Raw genomic sequence first — 23,052 nt, forward strand, 5'->3', positions numbered from 1 at the left:
ACTCTACTCAACTTTACTTTCCATCCTAAGATAAAATACAGGGCAGACTAGATGGACCATGAGGTCTTTTTCTGCTGTCAGTCTTCTAGGTTTCTATAAATAAATATCTGCATCTATGTTCATATTTCTGAGGTGCTGGTCAGTTGAAAGCAGCAGTAGCCACCAGCCACCAAAGCGAATATTATACTGCTGACAAGATGCCTGCCAGAAGTTTAGAGAATGTGTTTCTTGTTTAACCACTAACTTCCTTATTTGGAAATCTCCTCCTCTGGTTTCAATTAAAATTCTGAGATTCCCTCTGGTGCCCGAGTAAGATCCTCAGCCTAGAAAATATACGATTGGGTATCAGTAGGAAGAAAACTAAGCGTTATATTTGATCTCCGCGAGATATAATTTAAAGGGAAAGAACAGTGTGTTCTTTGGGGAGAATTAGTAATGGCCATAAACTTTGGTCACCAGTCAATTTTGTTTTTATTCAGTCCATTGTGATGCTGTGTCCAGGAAAGCTGGACACATAATGTTCTTTGGAAAAAGCATTAAAATGCAAACCTTAACTTTCTATGACTGAAACGTTTATTTGAAAATGGGGAGAAATCAGTTTTGCTGAACCGAGAGAGAAACACAACCGAGGCCGTTCTGGAAACGTTTTTGGGAACTAGGATACAACAAGCCCCACCGTTAGTTGGCTCGGTGTTGGAAGTTGTCCACATTGGAAGACGTTTCCTGAAAAGGAAAGACTGTTGTTGGCTGTGGGGTCCAGATGCAAGCGGCACCAGCTGTTACGGCCAGATGTTAGCAACTGGCTCTTGTCCTGGATGGGAGAGGAAAGCAGACAATGGAGCAGCTACCCAAATATGGAACATCTCCTTTGCTTCCAGGGGTGGGAATTGAAGGGGTTTGCTTCCAATCAGCTGTATCCTGCCAGGATTGGCTGGTGGGTTTTGGGTGGCAGGAAATCTTTGGTGTTGGTCATATGATGGCAGGGGGGGGGGGTAGAAGATCCTAGCACAGATCTGGGTTGTTGTTTTTCAGAGATGAACATTGCAACCAATGTCTATTGAGGTTCTCAATCATCCAAGTCAGGCTTGTCCCAAAGGTGTCTTCAAAAGGTTTTCTTTCAAAAGGTTTTGCTTCTCATCAATGAAGACTCTTCAGAAGTGACGAAGCTTCTCCTTGGATCACTTGGTTGTTGCTGTGTACACCCAAGAGCTTCTGCACTGCAGACAAATTCATTGCATGTCCAATCACACTTGACCAATAAACCTATTCGGTTCTGTTCTGTTCTGTAATATACATTCTATTCTATTCTGCATTCTGTTCTATTCTGCATCATGTTCTATTCTGCATTCTGTTCTATTCGGCATTATATTCTATTTTATTTTGCATTCTGTTCTATTTTATTTTGCATTCTCTTCTCTTCTCTTCTGCCTTCTATCCTATCCCGTGCTATTTCCATTCCTACTCTTAATCACTGACCAGTTAGCTCAAAAATAATCTGCATTCCAGTTTCTTCCCCTTTGATCCTATCAAGGGAAGTCTTTCCACCCCCTTTTCCTTTAGGGGGGCTGCATACAATCTGTGGTTTGTTTGCAAACTGATCAGTGCCTTTCCCTTTGTTTATTTTGACACACACACACACACACTTGATTGTTTAAACAAGATAAGAGAAGCCCAGGAAGTGCCCTTAGGAATGTGGTATTTTGTTGATTGAATTCCAGAGATTGGTAACATTCACCTTAGCTGCCTCCTTTTGTCCTGAGCAGACCCTTGTTTGGTAAGTTGGAATCCTATTATTGGTGACTTATTAGATTCCCCCCCCCCCCAATTCTGATTTCCATTCAGGATCACCCACACTACGACGTGTCATGTTCCCTCCTGTTAAATTAAATTAATAAAATAAAGAAGATTGATAGATGTCAAAAAAGCAAATCCAAACCCTACACCTCTATTATCATTGTTATTAAATTCATGAAGGTAGGGTTTAATTTTATTTAAAAACCTAGAGATTTGGAGGAAAATGATGAAGGAAAGGGACACAAATTTAATTTACGGCTCCATTGTGAGTAAGATAAAAAGATTGTGTTAATCTCCCCATATCTGGATGTTGGTTGCTGGGAAGGAGGTGTTGTTGGGTTTTTTACTTCCTTTTTAGCTTTTTGATTGTCTCTTTGGAATAGTGTGTAGATCTTGCTTATTTGTTTTTTTAAAATAATTTTTATTAAGCTATATACATTAAAAACAATTCAAAAATACATACATTACACGCAATACACACAAAAGGAAAAAAAACAGAAATGAAAAATAACACATACAAAAATAACCCAAATTCCATAATACTCCGAGTCTTCTTTATTTTTTAATTTCATTGTCATCATATCTAATTCTGCACATTCCATAATTTTCCAAATTACTATATTTTCACTTGGGATATCTTTTTGGTTTCCAATTTTGTGCCAAACCAATTCAGGCTGCAGTTAAAATATGCAATATAATATAACAATAATTTTTTCTCCATTCTCTGATCTATTATTCCTAATAAGAATGCTTTGGGTTTTATATTTATTTACTATTTTGTAATTTCTCTCAACCAATCATGTATTTTATTTTCATCTCCAACAATTTGGCACAAAATTCGAATACATTTTGGCCAATCTCACCAAAGGAAGATGCCATCTATAATACATTTTGTACAATTTATAGGATGCCAATATAGTCAATTTATAGTTTCTATTCCATATTGTATCCCATTGATCTAAGTTAATGCTAAACATCTTGTTTATCTCTATGTGTTTGTAGATGGCTGGTGTATTTGAATGCCAGGAATGTTTACCATTTTAGTGAATCAGTTTTAGCAAGGCTAAAGTCTTTTTTATTATTATTATTTCTAGAGTTGGGCAGAGCTCAGTTAAATAAAGGCTAATAATTCTAACTTTCTTCCGTATTTCTCCCGCTATTGCCTCCTTCTTTTCTTTCTTGACTCCAGTCCAACGCAGCTGCTTCTAGAAAAAGATTGGAATCTCGTCATCCAATTATTTAAATAAAGCGGACTGGATTCCCAGACATAAATCCACCGCTCGGATGACAGCGTGCATAATGGCGCCTTAAAATTATTTCACACATTTCTTGCCAGGGTGTAGTTTTCTGCACAAAATGATAGAGAACAGGGATGCAAATATGCGGCCCACCTGTTGCAAGAATAAGAGAAAATGGGGAATTTGCTCAAAATGTCCAGTTCTGCATTATACGTCCGCATTTTGAATGGCAAAATTTGGGTTTTCTAGGCATCAGAAGCTTAAATTAGTCTCGCGAGTGAGCAACTTGGTCTTAAGCCTAAAAGAACATTTCACAAACGTGGTTTAAATCTGTGTGGACATTTGCAGAGAGCAACATTTATAATAAAAGGATCTGCCCAACTTTAATTCTAGCGCCAGTTGTTATTTTACTCAAAGGCAAATGTTGTTTTCGGCAAAAGAGGAGATGTCCCTTGATTTATCAAACTGCAATTGAGCCCAAAATTTCTGTCACTAAGCGAGACGGTTGTTGAGCTTTGCCCGTTTCATGGCCTTTCTTGTCACCGTTGTTTAAGTGAATTGCTGTGGTTGTTAAATGAGTCCCATGGTTGCGACCATCATAAATATGAATGGATTGTCAAGTATCTGAACTTTGATCACGTGACCACGGGGATGCAGCAGTGGTTGTAAGTGTGAAAAATGGTCATAAAAAGAATCCTTAGGGAGTTGGGCAGCATAGCAGTCCAAATAAATAAATAAATAAATAAACAAGTCCCTTTTTCCAGCGTCGTTGTAACTTTCAAACTGTCACTAAACGAACCGTTGTAAGTTGAGGCCTACCTGTGCAATATGTTGCGTTTCGGGCTAAAAGCAAAAGACCACTTAAATGCAAACAACAACTCCCCAGTCACCCCGAAATATTCCGAAGATCGACTTTTCACATAAAATGCTCCGTCCTGCACATTGGCAAAAAGAATCCAAACACCAAATACAAGCTGAACAAACAAGACCTTACAGACGACCCTCACTCCGTAAAAGACCTTGGAGTATTCATATCCAATGACCTAAGTGCCAAAGTTGCCCCCTGCAACAACATCGCCAAAAAGGCTGCAAGAGTTGTTGACCTAATAACCCTACGTAGCTTCTGCTCCGGTAATCTCACACTACTAACCAGAGCATACAAAACCTTCACAAGACCAATCCTTGAATACCGCTCATCTGTCTGAAACCCCCACCGCATTTCGGACATAAAGACATTAGTAAGTGTCCAGAGGTACTTTACTAGAAGAGCCCTCCACTCCTCCACTCACAACAGAATCCCCTACGCAACTAGACTTACAATCATAGGTTTAGAAAGCTTAGAACTACGTTGCCTTAAACAGGACTTAAGCATAGCCCATAAAATCATCTGCTACAATGTCCTTCCTGTCAATGACTCCTTCAGCTTCAACCACGACAACACACGACCACACAACAGATACAAACTTAAAGTAAACTGCTATAAACTCGACTGTAGGAAATACAACTTTAGCAACCAATTAGTCAATGCATGGAACACACTACCAGACTCTGTAGTATCATCACTTAACCCCCAAACTTTACTCTTACACTATCTACTGTTGACCTCTCCTGATTCCTAAGAGGTCAGTAAGGGGCCTGCATAAGTGCACCAGCATGCCTTCCGTCCCCTGTCCTAATGTTTCTCTCTTACTAGTATCATATACTGTATATATACTGTATATATATAGTTATTTTTTGGTATACTACCAATATATACTTGACAAAACAAACAAATAAAAACAAACAAACAAACAAATAAAGTAACGCATTAAACTATGCATTTTAACACATAGTTAAAATGCTTTTTTGTGGGTTTCTTTGCAAGAAAGCTTCACTTAACATTTCAGTCTGGCTTAAGGGCATCCCGGTGGGAATTTCCTCCTGGGTGTTATCCAGTGGACGATTGTTTCTCATGGCCAAAATCTTGGACGTGAACTTCCTTGAAACACGGGAAGCTCCTGGCTGGATTAATAACACCGGTTGTGTGCCGGTCGTTGCCAAGGCTGCAGACAAGCACAAGAGAGAGAGAGAGAGAGAGAAATACTATGTGTATCCTGTGCTGAGTAAATCCAGATGGCATCCCGGCCGTTATCTTGGCTCTTCGCTGGGTAGGAAATCCTATTTGTGAGTCAAGCGTGTCGTGCGATAGTGGCTCTGGGTGGTGACATTTCGTTCGTCGGGGGACTTCCTAGGGCAGTCGGTCATGAGAGGAACCATCCGGTATTGCCTAGGATCCCATCTCTGGCAAAACTCAACAAAGGTTTCCAGATGGATGTGCTAATTTATTAAATTTAGTATCCTGGACATAAACTGTTTCAATTCCTACCAGTTAAGGGCTGCAAAAAAAAATTACTACTACGCTGTGGGCGTGGCTTATTTTGTGAGTGTGGCTTGCAGCCATGTGTCCAGGTGGGAGTGGCTTGCCGGCCATGTGTCCAAGTAGGAGTGGCTTGCCGGCCATGTGACCAGACGGGAGTGGCTTGCAGCCATGTGACCAGGCGGGAGTGGCTTGCCGGCAATGTGTCCAGGTGGGAGTGGCTTGCCGGCCATGTGTCCAGGTGGGAGTGGCTTGCCAGCTATGTGACCAGGTGGGAGTGGCTTGATGATCATGTGGCTAAAAGCAAAAGACAGGGCAGGGGATGGAGGTGGTATTTGCCGGTTCTCCAAACTGTGACCTATAAAGCCCTACATGGCATCGGACCAGATTACTTGCAGGACCGCCTTCTGCCGCATGAATTCCAGCGACCGGTCAGGCTCTACAGAGTCGGCCTTCTCCAGGTCCTGTCAACTAGACAATGTTGCTTGGTGGGGACCTAGGGAGAGAGCCTTCTCTGTGGGGGCCCCTGTCCTCTGGAATCAGCTCCCCCCAGAGATTCGTACCCACCCTCCTCGCCTTCCGCAAGGGTCTGAAAACCTATTTATGCCGCCGGGCTTGGTGTCACTAGACCCTAGGCCCCTGCCCGATGAATGTGTGGAATGTCTATGGTTTAAATTTGGAAGAATGATTTTTAATGTTTTAGCCTGTTTAGAATCGGGGGTTTTGGGTTGCCCCAAAGAAGAGGGAGTCAGACCATTCTCCAAAGCAAAAGAGGAAGGAAGGAAGGAAGGAAGGAAGGAAGGAAGGAAGGAAGGAAGGAAGGAAGGAAGGAAGGAAGGAAGGAAGGAAGGAAGGAAGGAAGGAAGGAAGGAAGGAAGGAAAGAAAGAAAGAAATAGAAGGACTAGGGGTGACATGATAGCAGTGTTCCAGCATCTCAGGGGTTGCCCCAACGAAGAGGGAGTCAAGCAATTCTCCAAAGCACCTGAAGGTAGAACAAGAAGCAATGGGTGGAAACTAAACAAGGAGAGAAGCAACTTGGGACTAAGGAGAAAATTCTTGACAGTCAGAACAATTGATAGTGGAACAGACATTGCCCCCAGAAGTTGTGAAGGCTCCAACACTGGAAGTCTTTAAGCAAAGGTTGGATAACCATCTGTCTGAAGTAGTGTAGGGTCTCCTGCCCAAGCAGAGGGTTGGACTAGAAGACCTCCAAGGTCCCTTCCAACTCTGCTAGGTTTTGGTCAGCTAGAAATCTGCAAAGGATGCACCTGGGTTGCCGCATGAATTGTGCATCTTTGAATAACAGCTCCATTAAAGAGGCCAGGGGTGGGTTGCACATCTGGACTCAAAGTGATGTCATCGGGCTGATGCTGGGATATTGTCCTTCTCTCGTGGCTATTGTTCCGTCCACTTCTCCAGAGACCATGTTTCCTTCATCTGCTCTCTCAAAACCCTCCCCTGCTCTTCTTTCCTCCGTGGCCCTCTACTCTTGCCAGCACAGGGCCTGGATCTGCAGTGAAATTGGGGATTTATTGGTTGATTGCAAAACGAGGGGCAAACCCCCCCCCTCCATTTGAAGAAACTCTGCAGGGAATGTAAGGATCAGATTTCTTTAAGCAGAAAAAATGAAGTATATACAGTATTACAAATATTCCTCCCCTTGGAATCCTTCTATCCATCCATCCACCTACCTATCTATCATCTATTGATCACTCTCCATCCACCTATCTACCTACCTATTATCCACCTATCTACCTACCTATTATCTATCTACCTACATATCTATCTACCTACTTACCTACCTATCTCCATACATCTACCTATCACCCAGCTATCATCTACCTACCTACCTACCTACCTATCTTATCTATCTATCTTATCTATCTATCTATCTATCTATCTATCTATCTATCTCCATACATCTACCTACCACCCAGCTATCATCTACCTACCTACCTACCTACCTTGTCTGTCTGTCTGTCTGTCTATCTATCTCCATACATCTACCTACCACCCAGCTATCATCTACCTACCTACCTATCTTATCTATCTATCTTATCTATCTATCTATCTATCTATCTATCTATCTATCTATCTATCTATCTATCTATCTATCTCCATACATCTACCTACCGCCCAGCTATCATCTACCTACCTACCTACCTTATCTATCTATCTAACTATTGAGCTATTGATCTCCACCCACCCATCCATCCATCTACGTACCTATCTTTCTCCATCCATCCACTCACCTATAATCTACGTATTACCTACCTATCATCTATCTATCTCCATCCAATCACCCACCCATTCGAAAGCTTCTGAAGACCCACCTTTGTCGCCAGGCATGGGGAAACTGGCATACTCTAGCTATTATGGTTTATGTATAGTCTGTTAGGTTGTGTGATTGTTTGCTTTTTCTAATAAGGGTTTTTAATTGTTTTTAACATTAGATTTGTACATGATGCATTGTTGTTGTGAGCCGCTCCAAGTCCTTGTTGTTGTTGTTGTTGTTATCTGCCTACCTACCTACCTACCTACCCATCCTTCCATCTATATTTCCATCCACTCACCCACCATCTACCTACCTACCCACCCACTCATCCATCTATCTCCATCCATCCATCTACCCACCCACCTATCACCTACCTACCTACCCTTTAATTTTAAGACTTGTGGACTTCAACCCCCAGAAGCTGGCTGGAGAATTCTGGGAGTTGAAGTCCACAAGTCATAAAGTTGCCAGGGTTGGAGACCCCCCTGATTTAGAGGCTGTGAGTCATATTTAGAACTGAAACCACCAGCCCGGTCCACTTCCTCTTGCTGATGTCAGTTTGGCAGAGAGCTGCAAAACATTTGGATGTCAAGGGATCACAAACTCCATATTGCTGAATTCTGACCTTCCTGAAAGACTCCGGATGAGTTGCCAGGTTTCCTGTTTCCTATTTTGGACTTGCTGGAAGCCTTGTTATCTCAAAGTGAAACGCTGCTATGTTTGAGTCCTCCATGTTCGGAAAAAGTAAAACCGCCAAATATTTCAATGTCAGGGGATGCACATCTACCCTCCTTCAAGAATCTCACATTCCTGAGGTCAGTTGGTGGAAAGACCAGAAGCCACATGAGAAAATATTATTTTACTGAAAGAGTAGTAGATGCTTGGAACAAAATTCCAGCAGGCGAGGTTGGTCAATCCACAGTAGCTGAATTGAAACATTCCTAGGATAAACATATATCCACCCTAAGGTAAAATACAGGAAATAGAAGGGCAGACTGACCAGGAAGTCTTTTTCTGCTGTCAGTCTTCTATGTTTCTATGTTATATATCGTTATATGTGGTAAGCTGTAGGGCGCCCTGAGTCCTCGGAGAGGGCAGCATAAAAGTCCAATCAATAGATGGATGGATGGAGGGAAAAGCTCAGGTTTAAAAGAAATAGTTTGTGATATGATTTGCTCTAAACAATGTTTCATTTTTTACCAAAACTTTTTAGCATTGGGGCAGGTCCACCATACGTGATAGTAGGTTCCTATCTAGACTTTTGTGATTTTTGCCTCCCAGTGTCGTGTCCAGTGTTGTACGCTCTGGTGCTGGCTTGTTGGTCTCCTTGGCTGCCCAAAGAAGATGCAGGAACCTTCTCCAGCATCTCAGCTCAACCGAGTCGATGCGATAGCTGCCCAATTGGGTTGTCCTGCTTCTGGTGCCGAAGCTGCTGACCTGGCTGCAGAGGTGTGCCGGCTGCCCTGATGCCATCGTTGTTGTTCCCCCCACAGGTTCTCAGGAGTCCGACAGCTCTCAGTCTGCCAAGAAGGACATGCTGGCCGCCTTAAAATCCAGACAAGATGCCCTGGAGGAGACGCTGCGTCAGCGCCTGGAGGAACTGAAGAAGCTCTGTCTGCGGGAAGCGGTAGGCGGCCGAGAGTCCTCCTTTCAACGGAGGGCGTTTCAAAGGATGAAAATAAGGAGGACAGGAAAAGAGGGGATGGGGAGAGAAGCATAGGCACAGGGGGGGAGGAGAAGAAAGAAATAGAACAAGTCAAGGGAGAGAGGAAAGGAAAGGAGGAAAGAAAGAAGGAAAGGAAAGGAAAGGAGGAAGGAAATGAGGAAAGAAAAGAAGGAAGGGAATGAAAAAAAAGGAGGAAGGAAAGGAAATGAAAGGAAGAAGGAAAGGGGAGGAGGAAAGGAAAGGAGGAAGGAAAGGGAAGGCTTCACCTTTTTTCAGCATAGTAACTACTGAATAAAATTTGGTACGTAATGGCGTGAGATTCGGCTTCTGCTCAGGCATCGGAAGTGAAATCCCATGCGAGGACGCTCACTCGTGCGAGATTTCACCGATTTTCAGCAAAAAACCCACCGAAATATCGCATGCGCAAGCGTCCTCATGTGAGATTTCACTTCCGGCGCATGTGCAGAAGCCAAATCTCACACGGGTGCACATGGACGTTGGGGATCCAGAGCTGTGCGCACAGCCCCATTATCCCTACCGCGAGGTAGGTCCAGTTTTATGATCTGGCCACAGGTGAGCGTGACATTTATTATCTGATTTACACCCCCCCTTTCTCCTTAAGGGAGCAACACAGGTGAGCAAAATGCATTAAAACAGAAAGGAAAATTAGTTGGACCAACGCATGGAAAAAAAACCTTTATTTCACTAAGTTGCAGTCATTAAATTCCATTATGCTTGCAGACCAACGTAATTACAAGGTGGTTTCTATTTATTTTAAATTTCAAATTTTGCTTCAATGTGAAACTCATGCAAGTTGCCTGCATTGGGAACCTGAAATCTATTGGTCATCTGGCATAATTTTTTTTAGAGAAGAGAAATCAGCAACAAATCAGCCGGCTCACCAGATTCCTGAAAATCCCGTTCGGTCTCTCAGAGATTTTCACGGGTAGAGAAGCAGATATGACTGGTTACCAGTTAGTCCTCGACTTACAACAGCAATTGAGCCCAACAGTTTTAAGCAAGATGGTTATTAAGTGAATTTTGTCCCATTTTATGACTTTTCTTGTTGCCGTGGCTAAGCGAATCGCCATTTGTTAAGTTAGTAACCTGGTTGCTAAGTGAATCGGAAGTTGTCAGAAGCCGAGATGGGTTCCTACCGGTACTAACAGGTTCTTTAGAACAGCTAGTAAAATGGTGATGACGGTTCTGTCGATGCCAGTCGGTGGGCGCTGCCATCTTGGATTTTGCTTCTGCACATGCGCAGAATCTAAATTTTTTTGCTTCTGCACATGCACAGAATCTTTTTTTTTTTTTGCTTCTGCACATGCGCAGAAGCTATTTCTTTTTTGGGGGGGGGGGGTATAAATTTTTATTGTTTTTCCACACCTTACAGAGATTCACATACCTCGAATTAAAATACAATACAATATAATATCAAATGCCAATTTCTTAATCCGATTTTCCTAATTATTTATCCAATTTATTCTGGTACATATCATTCATCCTGTGCTGCCTCCTTTTCATCCGGATTTCAGATATTATTCTTCGCCTTCATTGGAGTTCAAAGTGCTGTCAGCTAAATTTCTCTTGGCTCTTTGCTGTTTTTCAAAACTATGCCGTGGTGCTTCAGTCCGTTTCTGGCCTCCTTATTTAACTCATGTTATCGTAGCTGCCCTTAACCAAAGAAATTTCCAAATTTACTTCTCTTTAAATTTCAAATTTTTCCTCCTTCTCTTCCGTCTCCTCCTTCTTCTCCTTTTTGTTTTTTCTTCTCCTCCTCTTCTTTCTCTTCCTTCTTTTCTTCCTTCCTTCCTTTCTCTTTCTTTCTTTCTTCTTCCTATGCTTTTCCCTCCTCCTCCTCCTCTTCTTCTCCTCCTTCTTCTCTTTCCTCTTCTTTTCCTTCTCCTCCTTCAACTCCTCCTCTTCCTCTCTCTTTCTTTCTTTCTTCCTGTTCTTTTCCTCTTCCTCCACTACTTCTACTATTACTACTACTTTCTCCTCTTCTTCCTCTTCCTCCTCCTCCCCTCCTCCTTCTTCTTTCCCCTGTGCCTTTTCTTCCTTCTCCTCCTTCAACAACTTTTCCTCCTCCTCTTCTTCAACTCCTCCCCTTCTTCCTCTTTCTTTCTTTCCTTAAATCCTCCTTAGTTTGGAGAGTGTGACAGTGTGAGTCTGGGGCTAAGAGGTCAGCAGAGGTCACCCGAAGGGGAATGTGTTAACATTTTTGTTTAAAACAACCCTCCCCTGCAGTCCGTGAGTAAATTAATCCTCCTCTCCTCCCCCACTCTCAAATTCTCTCGTTCCTTGGCCATAAATCACTCCAAAGACATCAATTTTCCTGTGGGAATCGCTGGCTCAGGAGGGAGGGAGCAATTAAGTCTGGACCCCCCAACTCTTTTGCAACAGCCAAGCGTCGGGTTTCTGCAGGCTTCGGGTTCGTTGCTCGCTCTGCTTAAATTACAGGAAACCCAGATGCTAACAAGCCTCGCATTGTTTTCCCTTTTCTTTGGGTCTTTTTAAAAAGGCGGAAGTCCCTCCCAGTGCGCATACACACAAGGCCGAGTTCAAGAACGAATCCATTTACTCGCAGACAGGGAGGAAGGGTTGCCAGCTCCCGCTGCTAACGGAACGCTCCTTGCGCCGCTCTGTATTTCTGATGGGCGCGCAGGTGCACCCAAGCGAGATTTTGATTCTGCGCATGAACAGGGGACGAGGGCATTTGCGAGATTTCAGCATGCGCAGAAGCAAAAAATTGCCAAAATCTCACACGGCCACACGGCCTCTTGCAAAATTTTGCTTTCTGCGCATGCGCAAAAGCCAAATCTCATTCTGATATGCCCTTGCACCCGCCAGTCTCCCAGAGCTGTGCGCATATCGCCATTGTCCCTACTGGAACACTGCCCCTTTCTTGTCCAGGAAGGAACCCAATGCTGCTCGCAGCCAGCCCAAGTCATCTTGGATGCATGTTTCCGAAATCAGAATGTGAAAAGACCTTGTGAATTTTAAGACCTCCGAGGAGGGTCGTGATTTGATGTTAACTTCAATGATTGTAGCGTAGAAAAATTAAAAAGCGTAAATATGAGCCATCCATGTGCAGCAGCTGCCCAAAAAGCCAACACAGTTCTAGGCTGCATCAAGAGAGGGAGAGAATCAAGATCACACGAAGTGTTCATACCACTTTATGAGGCCTTGGTAAGGCCACACTTGGAATATTTGTGTTCAGTTTTGGTTGCTGTGTTGCAAAAAGGATGTTGAGAGGCTAGAAAAAGTGCAGAGAAGAGCGACAAAGAGCATTAGGGGACTGGAGGCTAAAACATAGGAAGAACGGTTGCAGGAACTGGGTTTATGTCTAGTTTAATTCAAGAAGGACCAGGGGAGACCTGATAGCAGTGTTCCAACATCTCAGGGGTTGCCACAAAGAAGGAGTCAAGCTATTCTCCAAAGCACCTGAACAAGAAGCAATGGGTGGAAACTAAACAAGGAGAGAAGCAACTTAGAACTAAGGAGAAATTTCCTGAGAGTGACAACAATTAATCAGTGTAATGGCTTCCCTCCAGAAGTTGTGAATGCTACAACATTGAAACAGGGTGGAAAGGTTACCACCAATGATGGGTTGCCAAAAACTATTAAATATTCAATAAATGATGCATAAACTTACTATCCCCACTGTGTGCCCCCCGCCACCCGTGGGGCAGCAACCCATTACTGGTTACCACCATATTTTCCCCCCTCTTTCACAAATACATTGGTTGGATTCCTGAAGGGTGTCGGGATGGATTCAGTGTTATTGAGTCTGTTTGAACCAGGTTCCCAAAGATTCCCTGCTCATTAACCGCTGGCTTTGCTATGTGATTTCAGGAACTTACTGGAAAATTGCCAAGGGAATATCCCCTCAACCCAGGGGAGGAGCCGCCAACCGTGCGAAGGAGAATTGGGACTTCTTTTAAACTGGATGAACAGAAGATGGTACCCAAGGGAGAGGTAAATGATCCACTTTGCATTACAATGTCCAAATATTTGGCTACTACTAGTTTCTGGAAAATCCAGCCCTCTGCTCATCTGTCTTTTGCTGTCCTTCTTTCCGTCCATCTATTTATTGCCGTTCTAAGAGTTCACATTGGCTGGGGAAGGAAGCTGACATTGAAGCCCAATCCAAAAAAAAGAGATCCTGTTGATCGATCACAAACAATACTATGAGGTCAAGCTCACCTCCTTCTGCTGTTTGTGGAAAGACCAGTTTCACCATATTGAATAGAATAGAATTCTTTATTGGTGTGACTGGACACACAAGGAATTTGTCTTTGGTGCAGATGCTCTCAGTGTGCATAAAAGAAAAAGAGACATTTGTCAAGAATCAGGAGGTCCAACACTTAATGATGGTCATAGGGGTCAAATAAGCAATGAAGAAACAATCCATATTAATAAAAATCTTAGGATACAAGCAACAAGTTACACGCATACAGTCCTAAGTGGGAGGAAAAGGATGATAGGAATGATGAGAAAAACTAGTAGAAATAGAAGTGCAGACTTAGTAAATAGTTTGACAGTGTTGAGGGAATTATTGGTTTAGCAGAGTGATGGCGTTTGGGAAAAAACTGTCCTTGTGTCCAGTTGTCTTGGTGTGCAATGCTCTGTAGCAACGTTTTGAGGGTGGGAGTTGAAACAGTTTGTGTCCAGGATGCGAGGGGTCAATATTTTCACCGCCCTCTTTTTGACTCAGTCTACAGGTCCTCAGTGGAAGGCAGGTTGGCAGCCATGGTTTTTTCTGCAGTTCTACCTTCCGGCTTTGCTGCGATTCATCGCGAAATCGTTTTGGTTTATGTCGAGGACATAATGTCGAGACAGCATGTGACAAAAGTTCGTGCAGGTCGTCAATTTTTGAACGGCGATCAGAGAGAAGATTTTCTTCAATTTTCTGCACTCCGTCATCAGTCACAACGGACGGAAATTCACTTCTGTCTTCATCGGGAATTCCCGTCCTTCTGAAATTGAAATTCTGTATCCATTTTGTCACATGCCATCTCGACATTACGCCCGCTCCGTAAACCGAAACGATTTCGTAATGAATCCCAGCAGTGTTCATCTGAGAATTGTGGCGTGAGCTTCCTCTACAATTCAAAGATCAAATGCACTTTTAAAATACAAACAAGCTTTGAGAGGTGCTTTTAATCCTCCAGTGCTTTTCATCCTTCGGTTTCTTGTGGATGTGGGAGATTTTTTCGGGAAGATGAAGTGTAGGAGTGGATGGGAAGGAGAAAAACTGGGCTGTAGCGTTTTTGTATTGCGCGAAATGCACATTTAATCAACTTGCTGTTGACAGAGATTATAAAATCTTCAAAGCGAAACTTTTAAGCACCCACAAATAAAGAGCCTTTTGGCCAATCGCAACCAGAGGAGAGCTGTAGTCCCAGAACAGTGTTGAGTCATCCGAAACATCAAAAGAGCTTTTTTTGAGGTGAGCCAAGGACAGCCCTATCACCTTGATGAAGGATGAAGTCAAACCAGGCCCTTTCAGATCACCTGTGCATGGATAAACTGAAATAGGACATATCTCTTTGATGGTGCAAAAGTCAGCTTCCAAGCTTTCAAAACCCACAGTGTGATTTAGGAATGTGGGAATCCTTCTCAATCCAGGGAAGAAACAACCTAGAACTAAGGAGAAATTTCCCAACGGTGAGAAAAATCCACCAGTGGAACTGCTTGCCTCCAGAAGTTGTGGGTCCTTCATCACTGGAGGTTTTTGAAGGTCTGGAATGGTACTACAGGGTCTCCCAAAGGTGCATTTTTTCAGGAGGCACCTGGACTTCCTTGGTTTTTCTTTGAAGACGTTTCGCTTCTCATCCAAGAAGCGTCTTCAGCTCTGACAGGATAGTGAGAGGGGAATGGAAGGAATACAGCAGTACCTCTAGATACGAGCTGCTCCACATGCGAGTATTTCAAGATACGAGCCACAAGGGGAGAGACATTTCTGTTCCAGTCCCGAGCTCAAATTCGGGATACGAGCCGAGCATCCACTAGGTGGCGCAAGAATCCTTGCTTTTGGTTATCTCGGAGGGGAAAAACAACGTCTAAAGTTATTTGTTCCAGATACGAGTTGCTCGACATACAAGCTCCCTTCTGGAACGAATTATGCTCGTATCTAGGGGTACTACTGTATTTGGCGTTGTGATTCTTGTCAGCCCAAAGTCTTTAGGTACAGGAGATGAAGCGGCTTTAGCTGTAGGATGGTGACAGCTTCCTTGGAAAGTTCAACTTCCCTATAAATTTGTTTTGTCTTTGGAGATCACTTCTGGATTTTGTGCTCATGAGGAAAAAAGAAATGAAACGTTGACATTAGTTTTGCCGATTGGATAGATTTGTTGTGATACAAATATCGAGTTGCATACTAGCGGGTAAAAGTGAAAAAAAACAAAGCTGTTGTTATCTTGTATTGCGCTAAAATCGGAAATCAATGCCTTTTTCTTTCTTCCCTTGTGCCTCATATTTTCTTTCCCTCTTTCTTTTTTCTTCCCTTAATTTCTGGTTTTTAAACTGTCTTTTTTTTTAATCCATTGATAGTGGAATGGAATGGAACAGAACAGAACAGAAGGGACAGTCCGGTTTTCTGTGGACTCAAGGCCAATCCAGTGAAACCAGCCCAATGGAAAGGCCTTGAGGCACATTGACCATTGAAACTTCTTTTCCAGGAAGCTGAGCTGGAACGCTTGGAAAGAGAATTCGCCATCCAGTCCCAGATCACGGAAGCTGCCCGACGCCTGGCCAGCGAGCCCAACGTCAGCAAGAAGCTGAAGAAGCAGAGGAAGACCTCCTACCTGAATGCGCTAAAGAAGCTCCAGGAGATTGAAAACTCCATCAATGAGTACCGCATCAGATCTGGGAAGAAACCAACCCAAAGAGCTTCGTTGATCATAGACGGTAAAGACAGTGGACCTTCTGTGATATCTCGAGACTTTCTTTAGATGGGATGGGGGTTTAGAGGCTGGTAGATTCCAGGGGTCTTGTAGGCCGCTAGAAGAAATGATGGAGAAACCTCTCTGCATGCTTGGGTTCATATCCCATCCTTGTCGCCAGTTTGTTGAATCTAGACCAGTTATGAGGCGAGCCAGCTTCTCGTGAACAAACAACAGTGAACAAGCAGAAACCACTGAGGAGAAAATAGCTTCATCCACGCTCTGACAGCTGTTTTATATTCAGCTGTCAGGCACAGTGGCCAATAGGAGGCATGGAAACTCCTGCACAGGAGAACCGCCAATCAAGTGTGACCCCAGCTGCTGCTACTACACCAGGTCACAACGTGGAGGGTCTCAAAGTAGGAGTTATGGAAGTCCACCTAGTGATCTCATCTCATGTTCATAGTCCATCAATCTCTTCAACCCCTCTACAACTAGCCACTTGAGCATTAAACTGACAAGAGGAAACAGGGCTCGGATACGGGTGGGTGCATATCTAGTGGACAGGCGCATGCATGTCCAGTAGGTGCGTGCACGCATGGCAACGCAAGATTCGGCTCCTCCTGCACGCAGCAGAAGCAAAACCTTGCGAGAGGATGCTCGTGTGTGTGAGATTTCACTGATGTTTGGCAATTTCTCTGCTTTCATGTATGCACGGAAGCATAAAACCACCAAAAATTAGCAAAATCTCCCACACGTGAGCGCATGAGATTTTGCTTCTGGCGCTTACGCAGAGGCTGAATCTCGCTTGGATGCATGCGTGCACATGTTGGGAACACGGAGATGCGTGCGCATCTCCATTTTCGCTATCACACTATAGTGTGGCCCATACCAGGTACAACCCACTACTGGCACCAGAACCCCCAGAAATTGCCCATCCTTCGGCTAACGGGATGGGTTTGAAGAAAGATAGCGCATTCTCTGATTTTGGGGGCATCGATGCTGATTCCTCTTCCTTGTTGACTTGATCTTCTCTGTGGTCTCTTGGCTTCCTAGATGGGAACATTGCCAGTGAAGATAGCTCCCTCTCGGACGCTCTTGTTGTGGAAGACGGTACGTGAAAAAAATTGTGCAGCCTTTATTTTATTGATTTGTCAATTAGATTTCTATTCCACCCTTCTTATCATCTTTTGCATTTGATAAGAATATTGTCATTGCAAAAAAAAAATAAAGTAGTGGTACATCAGAATAAAAGCAGGGCTGAATGGTTTTAGTCCAATGATCTGTCTCACCTGTTTTGGCGTGGTCTGTATCTTGAGTTGGATTATAGCAGGAGCTTATCTGCAGATCTCCTATCTGGGTGGCACTTTGTCTCTGGGTGAGATTAGTAAGGAATTTTAGTTTACTTTATTGCCATTGCACCTTGAACAATGAAATTATTATCATTAGTATTTGTTTTCCTTAGTTTTAGGGATAGCGTGAAAATATTTAAAAGGTGGCTGCTAGAAGCTGGATTCGGCTTAAATATACTCCGGCTCTCTATGTTTCAAATAATTTTTCAATCTACTTTAATTTAGTTGGTTTTCTTGCTTGTAATGTCATTTTTTCAAAAAGCTTTTCGTTTTTAATTTCTGTGTCACTGGAGTAGGAATCTTTTTTTTAAATCCAAAATTATGACTTCATTATTTTAGTTCATCCAGAAGGTGGCAAGTCCGTATTTTATTTATTCCCAGGGTCATAATGTCCAGCAGGGTCACAAGCATCAAGACCCACCTAGGCCCCTTTAAATGTGTCTTCTTTCTCTCACATTTTGCCCATTCGTGGGATTTATAACTTTAGGCTCCTTGTGACATGATGCGGACACTTGATAAAAGGAGGCGCCTTGATGGCCGTCAAGTAATTAAACCAAAGAGTTGGGATGGACGTCAGATGGACTCTTCTTGTAGGAGAAGAGATGGCAGAATGTGGGGGGCGGAATCAAGAGTCATCAGCGTAGAATCCTTACATAGCCACAAACTACCATCTCTTTCCTTCACACTCTCCAGCACATAACTTTAGCTTTTCCTTCCCAGATGACTCCCATCTCACAATTCAATCCTGTCGATGTGACCGCCGCAGCTAGGACGATGCTTAAATATCGTCTTCCAATCGCCACTGGCCAAAGAGGCTGAACTGGCTCCTGGAGGGTTTCCACCTCCCCCCCCCTCCAGCCCATCAGCAAGTTCCCCTTTTTTTCCCCACCCCTACAGAGTGGTTCCCACTTGGTTCTGAAGGAACCAGGTCTCCAAACGACACAGATATCATACTTCCCTATGGAGCGAGGGGAAACTCCGTGACGCTGCGGCATTGGTCACGCCTTCTCCCTATTGAGATTTCTGTGTGTGGACTTTGAGCTCTAAATCAGTTTGATTGAACCTTCGTGCCTGACCCTTCTTATTCTCCTCCTTCCATTCCAGAAGACTGCCCGGTTACCAGCACAATATCCCCTTTACAGTCCCCTCACAAAGGGCTCCCTCCTCGCCCGCCCTTGCACAACAGGCCTCCCCCTCCACAGTCCCTGGAGGGTCTCCGGCAAATGCACTACCACAGGAATGATTACGACAAATCCCCCATTAAGCCCAAGATGTGGAGCGAGTCTTCCTTGGACGAACCTTACGAGAAGGTGAAGAAGCGTTCTTCTCACAGCCATTCCAGGTGAGTCCAGGCCCTCCCACCCGTCATTGGAAGAGTGCGTGCTCGTGCATGAAATTACGCATTAATGTTCCAATGGACATTCTGTAAAGATTCTGCAAAGATTTTTCAGAATAACCGAGTTGCAAAGGGACCTTGGAGGTCTTCTAGTCCAGTGTTTCCCATCCTTGGCAACTTGAAGATATTTGGACTTCAACTCCCAGAATTCCCCAGCCAGCAAATGCTGGCTGGGGAATTCTGGGAGTTGAAGTCCAAATATTTTCAAGTTGCCAAGGTTGGGAAACGCTGTTCTAGTCCAACCCCCTGCTCAATCCGGAAAGCCTGTATCGTTTCAGACAGGTGGTTGTCCAATCTTACCTGCTACCGGAGTTCCCTCTGAGGCCATCGCAGGCATGCCCATGCCCATCGGTCGCACGCATGCGCACCGGCACGAGATTTGGCTTCTGCACATGTACAGCAAGCCAAATCTCGTGCACACATGCAGGCAACAGCGAGATTTTGGCTATTTTTGCCGAGATTTTGGCTTCCGCACATGCAGAACATTGCTTCCGCGCATATGACCACAGAGACGTCTTCAGACAACGCTGGTTCTTTGGCTTTGGACCAGAGATGAGCACTGCCCCCTAGAGTCTGGAATGACTACCACGCATGTATGGGGAAATTTTTACCTTTATCTGACAGTTGTTCCATGCGCATATGTAGAAATCAGAGTCCCAGTCAAAGTGCTCCTCAAAGTTCCAATGTATCTCCGGGCCATCCTGGCACCCACACTGGGAACCCTGAATCTGAGTTTGCCACCCAGTTGAAAGTTCACACCCCTTGCCCTCCCCCACCCACAAACTTGTCACGTTGCCCATTCAGGCTGTGCCAGTATGGCCTGGCCAGTCCTTCCGCTTCCGCCCAGGTGTGTGGGCATAGGATGGCCTTGAACCCCTCGAAAGAATGCTTTGTGCCTGCATCTGCTCCCTCCTGAAAAATCCCCCCCTCCCGAGTTCCCGCAAACATCAGGCCTTCTACAGATAGTGTGGCAAGCCCTTGATTCATCACCAAATTCTGCGCCGGCTTGACAAAGAGCATGTTCTAAATTCTTCCTTGTCTTCTGTCTGCATTAGTCACAAGCGGTTTCCCAGCACCGGAAGTTGTGTGGAAGGTGGCGGAAGCAACTCTCTCCAGAACAGCCCAGTCAGGAACCTTCCCCACTGGAACAACCAATCCAGCATGCCGTCGACACCGGATCTACGTGTACGGAGCCCCCATTATGTCCATTCCACCAGGCGAGTCCTTCCTCCTCTTCCTCTATTGGTCTCCGGGCACAAAGTCTTGTAATCCAGGCTCATAGAAACGGGGAAGGGAAGTTGCACCTGAAATGTTTTGAGATCAACGTGGGCTGTTTCCAATCAGGGCTCCCCATCGCCAGCACTACCGGAATGTTTCCGCTGACTTGGCGCGGGCACGCGCGCATCCAACAGACTGGCGCAAGCACATCAGCACGAGATTCAGCTTCCGCGCATGCCCCAGAAGTGAAATCTTGTGTGAGGATTCATGTGCAAATGAGATTTTGGTGTTTTTTGCTTCCACACATGCGCAAAAACAAAAAATTGGCGAAAATCGTCGAAATCTCGCTCCCGCGTCCTCATGCAAGACTTCGCTTTTGGCCCATGCACAGAGGTCGAATCTAGTGCCAACGCATGCGCCCGCCTGTGATCAGCTGGAGCTGCACGCACAGGTCCATTTTCGCTACCAGGATGCCATTTTGCCCCGTACCAGCTGCAACCCTCTACTGGCTAGAATGCAGCATTGCAGGTTAATTCTGCCGATTGCCGTGAGTTTGATCCTAACCAGCTCACGGTTGACTCAGACTTCCATCCTTCCAAGATCCATAAAATGAACATTGTTGGGGGAAAGAGCTGAATCAGAGAGGGCTGTGAAGTGGCATTTATTTATTTATTGGTATACAAGTCTTAAGTGCTATTGCTATTAAAAACAGATCAACAGGCCCCTTCTGAATGTATCTCCAAATCATGAACATTGCCGCCCCGAGTCTTCGGAGAGGGGCGGCATACAAATCTAATAAATTACTATTAAATTATTATTATTGTTAGAGTGATGAAGAGCTGTTTCAAACAGAATTGTATTTCACATTCTTACGTAAATATTTTGCTGAGGGAAGGAGGAAAAAATTGCCATGTTTGTCATCAATATAATAATAATAATAATTTATTAGATTTGTATGCCGCCCCTCTCCGAAGACTCATCAACCATGCTGGGTCGGTGGAATTGGCCATGCTCAATGCTGGCTGGAGAACTCTGGGACTTGAAGTCCACTAGTCTTAAAAGTAGCCAGGATTTCCACATACCTGGCTTTGGTTGTGTGCTATGCAGGTACAGTGGTACCTCGACATACGAGTCTAATTCGTTCCAGACCCGAGCTCTTATGTCGATCAACTCGCATCTCGAACGAATGCCTTTAGACTTTGTTTTTCGCGCCGAGATAACTAGAAGCAAGGAATTCTTGCGCCACCTAGTGGAAGCTCGGCTCGTATCACGAATTTGAGCTCGGGTGTCGAACAGAAATTTTGCTCACGTCTCGGCTCGTAACTTGGAATACTCGCATGTGGAGCAGCTTGTATCTAGAGGTACTACTGTATTGGATAACGGTTTGGGTTGAAGGATTTAAGGCATGCCGGAATTATCCCAAGGGCCAATTTCCATTGAGCAATTCAATTCAATTTAATGTATTAGACTCCAATGGGATTCAAGGCGGCTGAGATTTCCCTCTGTGGCGAAGTTTAAGGTCTTCATTCATTTTCCTCCTTTCTGTTTCTCCGGCCTTACAGATCGGTGGACATCAGCCCTACCAGACTGCATTGTTTAGTTCAGCACTTTAGACACCGGAGTTCTAGTTTAGAGTCACAAGGGAAGCTCCTCGGCTCGGAAAACGAGACGGGGAGCCCGGACTTCTACACCCCAAGGACTCGTAGCAGTAATGGGTCGGACCCCATGGACGACTGTTCCTCCTGTACAAGCCACTCCAGCTCCGAGCATTACTACCCAGCTCAGATGAATGCAAATTACTCCACCCTGGCAGAGGACTCGCCCTCCAAAGCTCGCGAGCGCCAGAGGCAGCGGCACAAGTCAGCCGGAAACCTCGTCTGCTCCAATTCGGGAAGCATGCCCAACCTGGCGGCCGGGAATGGGAACAGCCATCACGGCGTCTACCTGCACAGCCAAAGCCAGCCTTCTTCCCAGTACAGGATCAAAGAGTACCCGCTATACATCGAAGGGAGCTCGACACCGGTGGTGGTGCGCAGTCTCGAAAACGACCAGGAGGGACACTACAGCGTGAAAGCACAGTTTAAAACGTCCAATTCATACACAGCGGGGGGCATGTTTAAGGAAACCTGGCACGCAGACGAAGTGGACTCCATCCGGTTGACTCCTTCCCGGTCTCAGATCATAAGGACTCCTTCCTTGGGGAGAGACAGCCACGAAAAGGGATCGGGGAGGACTGTGGTCTCGGATGAACTCAGACTGTGGTACCAGAGGTCCACGGGCCCCCACAAAGACCACAGCCGGTTGTCGCACACAAGCTCCACTTCGTCGGATAGCAGCTCCCAGTACAGTAGCTCCTCTCAAAGCACCTTCGTGGCGCACAGTAAGGTAACCAGGATGCCTCCCATGTGCAAAGCAACGTCAGGTAAGCAGGAAAAATTCTGGGCCCAGGTGGCATTTAAACCAGGATGAATGAAAAAAATTTGATGGGGCAGGGAAACATAATGTCAGGGGATTGTGCAGTAGGTGGCCAAATGAAGTCAGAGACGCTGATACAAACTTGTAGTCTGTATAAATAAATATATTTAACATTCATATTAACAGCAGGCAAGAGTCAGGCGCATCACTCCATCCTGAGGTAAATTGTGAGGTAAATCACAGAACAGAAGAAAACAGGGAGGGAAAAAGGGAAACTCCCCTTTTTTCACACCTTTTTTCTTATGTGTGTTCTGTAGGATGTTCTGATTTGCCTCACAATTTACCTCATGATGGAGTGATGTGTCCCCCTACAACCAATCATAAAGTTGTAGTTGATTGGTTAGGGAGAATGGGCTCCTGCTAGGATATGTTATGATTGGTTGCAGGGAGACAC

General features: G+C 44.7%; 1 protein-coding gene across 4 annotated transcripts in view; it reads left to right on the plus strand.

Moving 5' to 3' along the window:
* The window catches only part of FRMD4A (FERM domain containing 4A), a 263,028-nt gene that overhangs the window by 229,739 nt on the left and 10,237 nt on the right, over positions 1-23,052 (plus strand). For 3 of the 4 annotated variants that reach the window (XM_070755051.1, XM_070755049.1, XM_070755053.1), the window contains exons 15-21: positions 9,158-9,291; positions 13,186-13,308; positions 16,014-16,242; positions 17,274-17,330; positions 18,674-18,911; positions 20,021-20,182; positions 21,746-22,605. In XM_070755051.1, the coding sequence (XP_070611152.1) occupies positions 9,158-9,291; positions 13,186-13,308; positions 16,014-16,242; positions 17,274-17,330; positions 18,674-18,911; positions 20,021-20,182; positions 21,746-22,605 (1,803 nt within the window). The remainder of the gene's footprint in view (positions 1-9,157; positions 9,292-13,185; positions 13,309-16,013; positions 16,243-17,273; positions 17,331-18,673; positions 18,912-20,020; positions 20,183-21,745; positions 22,606-23,052) is intronic. The other variant, XM_070755050.1, reaches the window with a different exon arrangement.

Source organism: Erythrolamprus reginae, chromosome 6 (genome assembly GCF_031021105.1).
Source record: "Erythrolamprus reginae isolate rEryReg1 chromosome 6, rEryReg1.hap1, whole genome shotgun sequence".
Classification (NCBI taxonomy): domain Eukaryota; kingdom Metazoa; phylum Chordata; class Lepidosauria; order Squamata; family Dipsadidae; genus Erythrolamprus; species Erythrolamprus reginae.